Source organism: Glandiceps talaboti, chromosome 11 (genome assembly GCF_964340395.1).
Source record: "Glandiceps talaboti chromosome 11, keGlaTala1.1, whole genome shotgun sequence".
In the NCBI taxonomy this organism is placed as follows: Eukaryota; Metazoa; Hemichordata; class Enteropneusta; family Spengelidae; genus Glandiceps; species Glandiceps talaboti.
This window is the reverse complement of record NC_135559.1, coordinates 24,216,338-24,231,111: the sequence shown is the minus strand read 5'-3', so window position 1 is coordinate 24,231,111 and position 14,774 is coordinate 24,216,338. Positions and strand designations below refer to the sequence as shown.

Below are 14,774 nucleotides of genomic sequence, written 5' to 3'. Positions count from 1 at the left end.
TGGTACAAGGTATGGCAATCTATGTAAATTATGGTACAAGGTATGGTGGCAATCTATGTAAATTATGGTACAAGGTATTGCAATCTATGTAAATTATGGTACAAGGTATGGTGGCAATCTATGTAAATTATGGTACAAGGTATGGTGGCAATCTATGTAAATTATGGTACAAGGTATGGCAATCTATGTAAATTATGGTACAAGGTATTGCAAGCTATGTAAATTATGGTACAAGGTTTGGCAATCTATGTAAATTATGGTACAAGGTATGGCAATCTATGTAAATTATGGTACAATGTATGGTGGCAATCTATGTAAATTATGGTACAAGGTATGGTGGCAATCTATGTAAATTATGGTACAATGTATGGCAATCTATGTAAATTATGGTACAAGGTATGGCAATCTATGTAAATTATGGTACAATGTATGGCAATCAATGTAAATTATGGTACAAGGTATGGCAATCTATGTAAATTATGGTACAAGGTATGGCAATCTATGTAAATTATGGTACAATGTATGGCAATCAATGTAAATTATGGTACAAGGTATGGCAATCACTGTAAATTATGGTACAAGGTATGGTGGCAATCTATGTAAATTATCGTACAAGGTATGGCAATCTATGTAAATTATGGTACAAGGTATGGCGGCAATCTATGTAAATTATCGTACAAGATATGGTGGCAATCAATGTAAATTATGGTACAAGGTATGGCAATCTATGTAAATTATGGTACAAGGTATGGCGGCAATCTATGTAAATTATCGTACAAAGTATGGTGGCAATCTATGTAAATTATGGTACAAGGTATGGTGGCAATCTATGTAAATTATGGTACAAGGTATGGCAATCTATGTAAATTATGGTACAATGTATGGCAATCTATGTAAATTATGGTACAAGGTATGGCAATCACTGTAAATTATGGTACAATGTATGGTGGCAATCTATGTAAATTATGGTACAATGTATGGCAATCTATGTAAATTATGGTACAAGGTATGGCAATCTATGTAAATTATCGTACAAGGTATGGCAATCTATGTAAATTATCGTACAAGGTATGGCGGCAATCTATGTAAATTATGGTACAAGGTATGGCAATCTATGTAAATTATGGTACAAGGTATGGCAATCTATGTAAATTATGGTACAAAGTTTGGCAATCTATGTAAATTATGGCACAAGGTATGGCGGCAATCTATGTAAATTATGGTACAAGATATAGCATAATTGGTTCCATGTGATACCCTAATACGTAATAGCATAGCAAATGCCTACCTGATATAGCATAATTGGTTCCATGTGATACCCTAATAGCATAGCAAATTCTCTTGTAAGGACTGTTTTACCACATCCCTGTCAAAACACAAAAAGTAATAAAACACATTTATTAAATGTTGTAGATTTTCTATACAGTGCAAGTCTACTCTTGTATTAGCTACTGTAATAATGAACATGTTCAAATCTACAGTCTCTCTCTCTCTCTCTCTCTCTCTCTCTCTCTCTCTCTCTCTCTCTCTCTCTCTCTCTCCTCTCTCTCTCTCTCTCTCTCTCTCTCTCTCTCCCTCCCTCCCTCCCTCCCTCCCTCCCTCCCTCCCTCCCTCCCTCCCTCCCTCCCTCCCTCCCTCCCTCCCTCCCTCCCTCCCTCCCTCCCTCCCTCCCTCCCTCCCTCCCTCCTCTCTCTCTCTCTCTCTCTCTCTCTCTCTCTCTCTCTCTCTCTCTCTCTCTCTCTCTCTCTCTCTCTCTCTCTCTCTCTCTCTCTCTCTCTCTCTCTCTCTCTCTCTCTCTCTCTCTCTCTCTCTCTCTGAGTAGTAAGCTAATTAAAAGTAATGATGTATTGCTAAAATCAAAGCAAATCAAATATTCATTATCTGATTCTCCTCACCACTAATAGAAGATACATGTACAATCCAATATCTCACCTTAGGACCTACAAGACAGAAGTCATGTACCATATGTGACTGGACCATATCTCCTAACAGACTAGCATGTGATGGAGTACCAATGAAATGATGAAATGGGTCTATAGACTTCACACCAAACACACCAGCTGAAACCTATGGGCAAAATAAACAACTCCACTCTGTCAAATTGGTTTAACCCTATTGTGTTCTGTTTTGGGTTAGTTCAGTGGACTGCAATATAGGGATGATACAGTATAGTAGTTACAACAGACTCTGTTATCAAACTGTATCTCTTATTTGCCTAAAAACCAACCTATAAACTTTGCCAAATGACAACATGTATCAATTCCTTGCCCAAAATACACAAAAATTATTTGGTTTATAAATCTGTAGAGGGCGCTCTTTTGTTTACAAGAAAACCAAATGACTGCTTATTATTTTTCAAAAATTTGAAAATGGTTTGGACGTCATTTCAGATGTGTTTACACATTGGGATGATTTTTGTCTTGCTTCCCAAATCTCTAAATGACAATATCTGAATTGTATTTCTTGTTTTGTTCAAAGTGTTAGCAAATCTTGATGTGACAACATTACTGAGTTTTAATCAGCTGAAATCTAAGGTCTTCAGTATTCTTTTCAATTTCTAACTTTCTAGACCCAACATTCACTCAGTTAGATCTCACTCACTCATTAAAGAGAATCATTGGTTAGATCTCATTCACTCATTAAAGAGAATCATTGGTTAGATCTCATTCACTCATTAAAGAGAATCATTGGTTAGATCTCACTCACTCATTAAAGAGAATCATTGGTTAGATCTCATTCACTTATTAAAGAGAATCATTGGTTAGATCTCATTCACTTATTAAAGAGAATCATTGGTTAGATCTCACTCACTCATTAAAGAGAATCATTGGTTAGATCTCATTCACTTATTAAAGAGAATCATTGGTTAGATCTCACTCACTCATTAAAGAGAATCATTGGTTAGATCTCACTCACCTGAACTGGGTATTTTAATCCCTGACCCTGTAAAGTCACTAAAGCAGTTGGAGTCTCTGTGCTTGTAACTGCATGGACATCTTGAATCACATGATGGACTGTCTGTTTGTAATCGGTCTCGTACAACTCAAATTTCTATTTCAATGGAGAATGTACAAAGAAAAATGACAGAAGTGACAAAATGAAATTCTTAAAATAAATTCCCCAGATTGAGGACAACATACCTCATCACTCCTCCCCAAGTCCATCCCCAAATTGAGGACAATAGACCCCCCCCCCCCACCCGCCACCAAAAGACCTAGTATTCTGATACTCACACATATTCAAAGATAAAAACTCACTACTAAGGGACCAGTCAGTTTCTTCGGCCTGGGGGGGGGGGGGGATTGGTAGGGGGGTCACCCTGTTTTTGAAATTGGCAGTAGGGGGGGGGGGGGGGGGGGGGGGTCATGCTGTTTTGAAAATTGTGGATAGGGGGGGGGGGGGGTCATTGTGTTTTAAATTGTGATGGAAGAAAAAAATCCTTTCTACAATGGCATATAGCCTTGTCCCTGTTTCTTACATGAATTCTTTAATATTACTTATTAGTTCAAACATAACTATACATATACATATACATGTATTACCTAGCTACCACACTAGTTACACAACATGTTATGTAAATGCTTGGCTGTTTCACAATCAATGCTTCACTTATATTGCAGTTTGGGGCAAAAGTGAACTTGTGACTTGAATGTTTCGTAATGGCAATTTTCATAGATAGTTTATAAATGAAGTTAATCTAAATTGTTCTACTCGTCATGTTATTGACACTACAAATCACCACATCTCATCAGATTCCAGTTTCTATTATACACTAGGTATGACCACCTAAAGTTCTCTAACATACCGGTGACTTTATCATACATATATTAATGCCACTATACTAATGTTACATGTCTATTTTATGTGATATAGGAAACTCATTTAAAACGTACATTTACTAGACTTAGTTAGCTTTTCGAAGCTTGGAAATATTACCTCAAAGGTTATGAATAACCTAAACATTGCCTTAGTATCTCAAGCAAAAAACTCCATATCTGCCAGGGGGAAAACCCCAAGGACTTCCTCACCCCCAGAGGTCACTCATGCATTCAACCAACAATCAGATGCACCAACAACCTTTTTACTGTCATAATGGTATTAAACTTTTCTTAAATATTTTCACCCTATTCTAATTTGAGATGATATTGTCTTTTCATGATGTGAAATGTTTGCCAAGATAGTCTAAAATTGCCTTAATCTCCAAATCTCCCCTACCAATGATACTACCATTAGATGTGCTGACCTACATGTATATAATGATGCCATTTAACTTTTTAAGAACATATTTCAACCCTTAGTGTAAGTTATAAAGAATAGTTTCTGATACTTGCTGTCTTGTAAAGCATGGATTAAGTTATTGCTTGAAGGGTCTAAATAGCATAAATATTGGCTATAACTTATAAGAGTAAAAATCCTTCAGGGCTTCTAGAGGGAGACCCCCTCAGACACCCCGCATGAGGTGGACATATCCCAGTCTCAAGCTCTTCCCCTCTTACTGTCAAGATGCTAACAAAGTACATTTCAAAAGTATTTCAACCCTATGTAGTTGTTTTTTACATGTTGGTGTTGTCTTGTAAGGCTTGGAAATTATTGTCTGAAAGGGTCTGAATAGTCTCAAAATTGACTTTTCAGGGAAAAAACCTCCAGGGCTTCTAGGGGGAGACCCCCTAGGACCCCCCCCCCCCCCCATGAGGTGTACACATCCCAGTCTCAAGATCTCTCCCCTACCTCTTACTGTCAAGATATTTCAAACTATATTTCAAAAATATTTCAACCTTATGTAGTTGCTTTTTACATGTTGGTGCTGTCTTGTAAAGCTTGGAAATGATTTTCTAAAAATGTCTGAATAGTTCAGAGTTAAAAACCTCCTAGGCTTCTAGGGGGAGACCCCCTCGGACCCCCCCCCCCCCCATGACAGCTGTACATATTCCCTTCTCAAGCTTTCCCCTTACCTTTCACTGTCAAGATGCTATTAAACTCCTTTTCAAATATATTTACCCTGTGTAGTCAATAATTATAATTATGATAGTGCTAACCGGGATCTTATAAAGTAGATGCAAGACAGTCAAGCAGTCCACACTGAGTCACGATAAAAAATACCTGTCACTCATGCGAATATCATATATATATATATATACTTTTTGTCGGCCCGATTTAAGAATCCACCCCCCCCCCCCAGGCTGGAGAAACTGACCGGTCCCTAAGCCAGACTAAGACTATAGAGTTTCAACTACTTGTACAAAGGTAACACAATGGTTTTTTACATCTCACACAAGTTTTTTTATGATAAATTACATAAAATAAATACTTTAGTACACACACTGATAGAGTACACGTATATTATTTTATAATATACCTAGTGATAATGCTGTGCCATGATTCGCTAGAATCAGTCATGTGATAGGAAAATAGAATGACTATTTCCCTAGGGGAATAGTTCCATCAACTATTACATGGTCACGTGACCACAATGAGTTCACAGCAGGTCAAAATGGCAGCGGTCAAAATGGCAGCTTCTGACAATGTCGTCTGCCAACCTCAATAGAAGAGGGCAAGATTTTCATGAGGTATATTATAAAACACATATTGCCTGGCCTATATTCGGGCTATAGCACCCGTTTATTACCCCCTCGTGACCAGGCAATATGTGTTCAATAAAATGATACATTTTATCTCACTTTGAACCATACCAAAACCCTGCCCCTACAAAGCTCTGATGGGTTTTTTGGCCTAATTTGGTCTCATCCTATCAATTTGCAATTCACGAAGTTCATTTTAACACACTATCAATCTAAAACTATGACTCTGAGAATGACATCTTTCCATAGTTTCTCAGCTGTTCTACTTTCTAATGCCACTCCTACTGGAGTTCCTGTCTACATGTTGAGTTAGATTTGTGAGATGTCTTTGTCTTTTCATATGTGATTGAGAATAACATACAGAAATACTGTACAATGTATTCAGAGTTCTCTTCTGAAACATTCACGTTGATGCAGCTTAGAGCTATGGATGTTGCCTGGCTGAGCTGTGCTTGGGGAATAAACTGTGTTTGGAATAGTCTTTGTTTACTAGGCAGTATATCAGATATCAAATGGTGAGATAGTGGTAGTAAGTCAGATATCACCTGAACACACACATGGTTAGATAGTGGTAGTACGTCAGATACCAGTTGAACACACACATGATGAGATAGGGGTAGTACATCAGACACCAGCTGAACACACACATGGTGAGATAGTGGTAGTACATCAGATATCAGTTGAACACACACATGGTGAGTTAGTGGTAGTACATCAGATACCAGCTGAACACACACATAGTGAGTTAGTGGTAGTACATCAGATATCACCTGAACACACACATGGTTAGATAGTGGTAGTACATCAGACACCAGCTGAACACACACATGGTGAGATAGTGGTAGTAAGTCAGATATCAGTTGAACACACACATGATGAGATAGTGGTAGTACATCAGATACCAACTGAACACACACATGGTGAGATAGTGGTAGTACATCAGATATCAGTTGAACACACACGTGGTGAGTTAGTGGTAGTACATCAGATATCAGCTGAACACACACGTGGTGAGTTAGTGGTAGTACATCAGATATCAGCTGAACACACACATGGTGAGATAGTGGTAGTACATCAGATATCAACTGAACACACACGTGGTGAGATAGTGGTAGTACATCAGATATCAGTTGAACACACACATGGTGAGATAGTGGTAGTACATCAGATATCAACTGAACACACACGTGGTGAGTTAGTGGTAGTACATCAGATATCAGCTGAACACACACATGGTGAGATAGTGGTAGTACATCAGATACCAACTGAACACACACATGGTGAGATAGTGGTAGTACATCAGATACCAGTTGAACACACACATGATGAGATAGGGGTAGTACATCAGACACCAGCTGAACACACACATGGTGAGATAGTGGTAGTAAGTCAGATATCAGTTGAACACACACATAGTGAGATAGTGGTAGTACATCAGATACCAACTGAACACACACGTGGTGAGATAGGGGTAGTACATCAGATATCAGTTGAACACACACATAGTGAGATAGTGGTAGTACATCAGATACCAACTGAACACACACATGGTGAGTTAGTGGTAGTACATCAGATATCAGCTGAACACACACATAGTGAGTTAGTGGTAGTACATCAGATACCAGCTGAACACACTCATGGTGAGATAGTGGTAGTACATCAGATATCAGTTGAACACACACATGGTGAGTTAGTGGTAGTACATCAGACACCAGCTGAACACACACATGGTGAGATAGTGGTAGTAAGTCAGATATCAGCTGAACACACACATGGTGAGATAGTGGTAGTACATCAGACACCAGCTGAACACACACATGGTTAGATAGTGGTAGTAAGTCAGATATCAGCTGAACACACACATGGTGAGATAGTGGTAGTACATCAGATATCAGTTGAACACACACATGATGAGATAGTGGTAGTACATCAGACACCAGCTGAACACACACATGATGAGATAGTGGTAGTACATCAGATATCAGTTGAACACACACATGATGAGATAGTGGTAGTACATCAGATATCAGTTGAACACACACATGATGAGATAGTGGTAGTACATCAGATATCAGTTGAACACACACATGGTGAGATAGTGGTAGTAAGTCAGATATCAGCTGAACACACACATGGTGAGTTAGTGGTAGTACATCAGATACCAACTGAACACACACATGATGAGATAGTGGTAGTACATCAGATACCAGCTGAACACACACATGGTGAGATAGTGGTAGTAAGTCAGATATCAGCTGAACACACACATGATGAGATAGTGGTAGTACGTCAGATACCAGTTGAACACACACATGATGAGATAGTGGTAGTACGTCAGATACCAGTTGAACACACACATGATGAGAGAGTGGTAGTACGTCAGATACCAGTTGAACACACACATGGTGAGATAGTGGTAGTAAGTCAGATATCAGCTGAACACACACATGGTGAGATAGTGGTAGTACATCAGATACCAACTGAACACACACATGGTGAGATAGTGGTAGTACATCAGATATCAACTGAACACACACGTGGTGAGTTAGTGGTAGTACATCAGATATCAGCTGAACACACACATGGTGAGATAGTGGTGGTACGGCAGATATCAGTTGAACACACACGTGGTGAGTTAGTGGTAGTACATCAGATATCAACTGAACACACACGTGGTGAGTTAGTGGTAGTACATCAGATATCAGTTGAACACACACATGGTGAGATAGTGGTAGTAAGTCAGATACCAACTGAACACACACATGGTTAGATAGGGGTAGTACATCAGATATCAGTTGAACACACACATGGTGAGATAGTGGTAGTAAGTCAGATACCAACTGAACACACACATGGTTAGATAGGGGTAGTACATCAGATATCAGTTGAACACACACATGGTGAGATAGTGGTAGTACATCAGATACCAACTGAACACACACATGGTGAGTTAGTGGTAGTACATTAGATACCAGCTGAACACACACATGGTGAGTTAGTGGTAGTACATCAGATATCAGTTGAACACACACATGGTGAGATAGTGGTAGTACATCAGATATCAACTGAACACACACGTGGTGAGTTAGTGGTAGTACATTAGATACCAGCTGAACACACACATGGTGAGTTAGTGGTAGTACATCAGATATCAGTTGAACACACACATGGTGAGATAGTGGTAGTACATCAGATACCAACTGAACACACACATGATGAGATAGTGGTAGTACATCAGATATCAGTTGAACACACACATGGTGAGATAGTGGTAGTACATCAGATACCAACTGAACACACACATGATGAGATAGTGGTAGTACATCAGATATCAACTGAACACACACGTGGTGAGTTAGTGGTAGTACATTAGATACCAACTGAACACACACATGGTGAGATAGTGGTAGTACATCAGATACCAACTGCACACACACATGGTGAGTTAGTGGTAGTAAGTCAGATATCAACTGAACACACACATGGTGAGATAGTGGTAGTACATCAGATATCAGTTGAACACACACATGGTGAGATAGTGGTAGTACATCAGATATCAACTGAACACACACGTGGTGAGTTAGTGGTAGTACATCAGATATCAGCTGAACACACACATGGTGAGATAGTGGTGGTACGGCAGATATCAGTTGAACACACACGTGGTGAGTTAGTGGTAGTACATCAGATATCAACTGAACACACACGTGGTGAGTTAGTGGTAGTACATCAGATATCAGTTGAACACACACATGGTGAGATAGTGGTAGTAAGTCAGATACCAACTGAACACACACATGGTTAGATAGGGGTAGTACATCAGATATCAGTTGAACACACACATGGTGAGATAGTGGTAGTAAGTCAGATACCAACTGAACACACACATGGTTAGATAGGGGTAGTACATCAGATATCAGTTGAACACACACATGGTGAGATAGTGGTAGTACATCAGATACCAACTGAACACACACATGGTGAGTTAGTGGTAGTACATTAGATACCAGCTGAACACACACATGGTGAGTTAGTGGTAGTACATCAGATATCAGTTGAACACACACATGGTGAGATAGTGGTAGTACATCAGATATCAACTGAACACACACGTGGTGAGTTAGTGGTAGTACATTAGATACCAGCTGAACACACACATGGTGAGTTAGTGGTAGTACATCAGATATCAGTTGAACACACACATGGTGAGATAGTGGTAGTACATCAGATACCAACTGAACACACACATGATGAGATAGTGGTAGTACATCAGATATCAGTTGAACACACACATGGTGAGATAGTGGTAGTACATCAGATACCAACTGAACACACACATGATGAGATAGTGGTAGTACATCAGATATCAACTGAACACACACGTGGTGAGTTAGTGGTAGTACATTAGATACCAACTGAACACACACATGGTGAGATAGTGGTAGTACATCAGATACCAACTGCACACACACATGGTGAGTTAGTGGTAGTAAGTCAGATATCAACTGAACACACACATGGTGAGATAGTGGTAGTACATCAGATATCAGTTGAACACACACATGGTGAGATAGTGGTAGTACATCAGACACCAGCTGAACACACACATGGTTAGATAGTGGTAGTATGTCAGATATCAGCTGAACACACACATGGTGAGATAGTGGTAGTACATCAGATATCAGTTGAACATACACATGGTGAGATAGTGGTAGTACATCAGATATCAGCTGAACACACACATGATGAGATAGTGGTAGTACATCAGATACCAACTGAACACACACATGGTGAGATAGTGGTAGTACATCAGATATCAGCTGAACACACACATGGTGAGATAGTGGTAGTACATCAGACACCAGCTGAACACACACATGATGAGATAGTGGTAGTACATCAGATATCAGCTGAACACACACATGATGAGATAGTGGTAGTAAGTCAGATATCAGTTGAACACACACATGGTGAGATAGTGGTAGTAAGTCAGATATCAGCTGAACACACACATGATGAGATAGTGGTAGTACATCAAACACCAGCTGAACACACACATGGTGAGTTAGTGGTAGTACATCAGATATCAGCTGAACACACACATGGTGAGTTAGTGGTAGTACATCAGGTATCACCTGAACACACACATGGTGAGTTAGTGGTAGTACATCAGACACCAGCTGAACACACACATGATGAGATAGTGGTAGTACATCAGATATCAGTTGAACACACACATGGTGAGATAGTGGTAGTAAGTCAGATATCAGCTGAACACACACATGATGAGATAGTGGTAGTACATCAGACACCAGCTGAACACACACATGGTGAGTTAGTGGTAGTACATCAGATATCAGCTGAACACACACATGGTGAGTTAGTGGTAGTACATCAGACACCAGCTGAACACACACATGATGAGATAGTGGTAGTACATCAGACACCAGCTGAACACACACATGGTGAGATAGTGGTAGTACATCAGATATCAGTTGAACACACACATGGTGAGTTAGTGGTAGTAAGTCAGATATCAACTGAACACACACATGGTGAGATAGTGGTAGTACATCAGATATCAGTTGAACACACACATGGTGAGATAGTGGTAGTACATCAGACACCAGCTGAACACACACATGGTTAGATAGTGGTAGTATGTCAGATATCAGCTGAACACACACATGGTGAGATAGTGGTAGTACATCAGATATCAGTTGAACATACACATGGTGAGATAGTGGTAGTACATCAGATATCAGCTGAACACACACATGATGAGATAGTGGTAGTACATCAGATACCAACTGAACACACACATGGTGAGATAGTGGTAGTACATCAGATATCAGCTGAACACACACATGGTGAGATAGTGGTAGTACATCAGACACCAGCTGAACACACACATGATGAGATAGTGGTAGTACATCAGATATCAGCTGAACACACACATGATGAGATAGTGGTAGTAAGTCAGATATCAGCTGAACACACACATGATGAGATAGTGGTAGTACATCAGACACCAGCTGAACACACACATGGTGAGTTAGTGGTAGTACATCAGATATCAGCTGAACACACACATGGTGAGTTAGTGGTAGTACATCAGATATCACCTGAACACACACATGGTGAGTTAGTGGTAGTACATCAGACACCAGCTGAACACACACATGATGAGATAGTGGTAGTACATCAGATATCAGTTGAACACACACATGGTGAGATAGTGGTAGTAAGTCAGATATCAGCTGAACACACACATGATGAGATAGTGGTAGTACATCAGACACCAGCTGAACACACACATGGTGAGTTAGTGGTAGTACATCAGATATCAGCTGAACACACACATGGTGAGTTAGTGGTAGTACATCAGACACCAGCTGAACACACACATGATGAGATAGTGGTAGTACATCAGACACCAGCTGAACACACACATGGTGAGATAGTGGTAGTACATCAGATATCAGTTGAACACACACATGGTGAGATAGTGGTAGTAAGTCAGATATCAGCTGAACACACACATGATGAGATAGTGGTAGTACGTCAGATACCAACTGAACACACACATGATGAGATAGGGGTAGTACATCAGATATCAGCTGAACACACACATGGTGAGTTAGTGGTAGTAAGTCAGATACCAACTGAACACACACATGGTGAGATAGTGGTAGTACATCAGATACCAACTGAACACACACATGGTGAGTTAGTGGTAGTACATCAGATACCAACTGAACACACACATGGTGAGTTAGTGGTAGTACATCAGATACCAACTGAACACACACATGGTGAGATAGTGGTAGTAAGTCAGATATCAGCTGAACACACACATGGTGAGATAGTGGTAGTACATCAGATACCAACTGAACACACACATGATGAGATAGGGGTAGTACATCAGATATCAGCTGAACACACACATGGTGAGTTAGTGGTAGTAAGTCAGATACCAACTGAACACACACATGGTGAGATAGTGGTAGTACATCAGATACCAACTGAACACACACATGGTGAGTTAGTGGTAGTACATCAGATACCAACTGAACACACACATGGTGAGATAGTGGTAGTACGTCAGATATCAGTTGAACATACACATGGTGAGATAGTGGTAGTACATCAGATATCAGCTGAACACACACATGGTTAGATAGTGGTAGTACATCAGACACCAGCTGAACACACACATGGTGAGATAGTGGTAGTACGTCAGATATCAGTTGAACACACACATGGTGAGTTAGTGGTAGTACATCAGATATCAGCTGAACACACACATGATGAGATAGGGGTAGTACATCAGATACCAACTGAACACACACATGGTGAGTTAGTGGTAGTACATCAGATATCAGCTGAACACACACATGATGAGATAGTGGTAGTACATCAGATATCAGCTGAACACACACATGGTGAGTTAGTGGTAGTACATCAGATATCAGCTGAACACACACATGGTGAGTTAGTGGTAGTACATCAGATATCAGCTGAACACACACATGATGAGATAGGGGTAGTACATCAGATACCAACTGAACACACACATAGTGAGATAGTGGTAGTACATCAGATACCAACTGAACACACACATGGTGAGTTAGTGGTAGTACATCAGATACCAACTGAACACACACATAGTGAGATAGTGGTAGTACATCAGATATCAGTTGAACACACACATGATGAGATAGTGGTAGTACATCAGATATCAGTTGAACACACACATGGTGAGATAGTGGTAGTAAGTCAGATATCAGCTGAACACACACATGGTGAGTTAGTGGTAGTACATCAGATACCAACTGAACACACACATGATGAGATAGTGGTAGTACATCAGATACCAGCTGAACACACACATGGTGAGATAGTGGTAGTAAGTCAGATATCAGCTGAACACACACATGATGAGATAGTGGTAGTATGTCAGATACCAGTTGAACACACACATGATGAGATAGTGGTAGTACGTCAGATACCAGTTGAACACACACATGATGAGAGAGTGGTAGTACGTCAGATACCAGTTGAACACACACATGGTGAGATAGTGGTAGTAAGTCAGATATCAGCTGAACACACACATGGTGAGATAGTGGTAGTACATCAGATACCAACTGAACACACAAATGGTGAGATAGTGGTAGTACATCAGATATCAACTGAACACACACGTGGTGAGTTAGTGGTAGTACATCAGATATCAGCTGAACACACACATGGTGAGATAGTGGTGGTACGGCAGATATCAGTTGAACACACACGTGGTGAGTTAGTGGTAGTACATCAGATATCAACTGAACACACACGTGGTGAGTTAGTGGTAGTACATCAGATATCAGTTGAACACACACATGGTGAGATAGTGGTAGTAAGTCAGATACCAACTGAACACACACATGGTTAGATAGGGGTAGTACATCAGATATCAGTTGAACACACACATGGTGAGATAGTGGTAGTAAGTCAGATACCAACTGAACACACACATGGTTAGATAGGGGTAGTACATCAGATATCAGTTGAACACACACATGGTGAGATAGTGGTAGTACATCAGATACCAACTGAACACACACATGGTGAGTTAGTGGTAGTACATTAGATACCAGCTGAACACACACATGGTGAGTTAGTGGTAGTACATCAGATATCAGTTGAACACACACATGGTGAGATAGTGGTAGTACATCAGATATCAACTGAACACACACGTGGTGAGTTAGTGGTAGTACATTAGATACCAGCTGAACACACACATGGTGAGTTAGTGGTAGTACATCAGATATCAGTTGAACACACACATGGTGAGATAGTGGTAGTACATCAGATACCAACTGAACACACACATGATGAGATAGTGGTAGTACATCAGATATCAGTTGAACACACACATGGTGAGATAGTGGTAGTACATCAGATACCAACTGAACACACACATGATGAGATAGTGGTAGTACATCAGATATCAACTGAACACACACGTGGTGAGTTAGTGGTAGTACATTAGATACCAACTGAACACACACATGGTGAGATAGTGGTAGTACATCAGATACCAACTGCACACACACATGGTGAGTTAGTGGTAGTAAGTCAGATATCAACTGAACACACACATGGTGAGATAGTGGTAGTACATCAGATATCAGTTGAACACAC

General features: G+C 40.1%; 1 protein-coding gene across 1 annotated transcript in view; it reads right to left on the bottom strand.

The window, feature by feature from the left end:
• LOC144442171 (von Willebrand factor A domain-containing protein 8-like) overlaps positions 1–14,774 on the bottom strand; it is a 234,867-nt gene that overhangs the window by 156,010 nt on the left and 64,083 nt on the right. The window contains exons 10-12 of the mRNA XM_078131440.1: positions 2,917–3,051; positions 1,933–2,067; positions 1,289–1,366 (exon numbers count right to left, since the gene is read on the bottom strand). Of these exons, the coding sequence (XP_077987566.1) occupies positions 1,289–1,366; positions 1,933–2,067; positions 2,917–3,051 (348 nt within the window). The remainder of the gene's footprint in view (positions 1–1,288; positions 1,367–1,932; positions 2,068–2,916; positions 3,052–14,774) is intronic.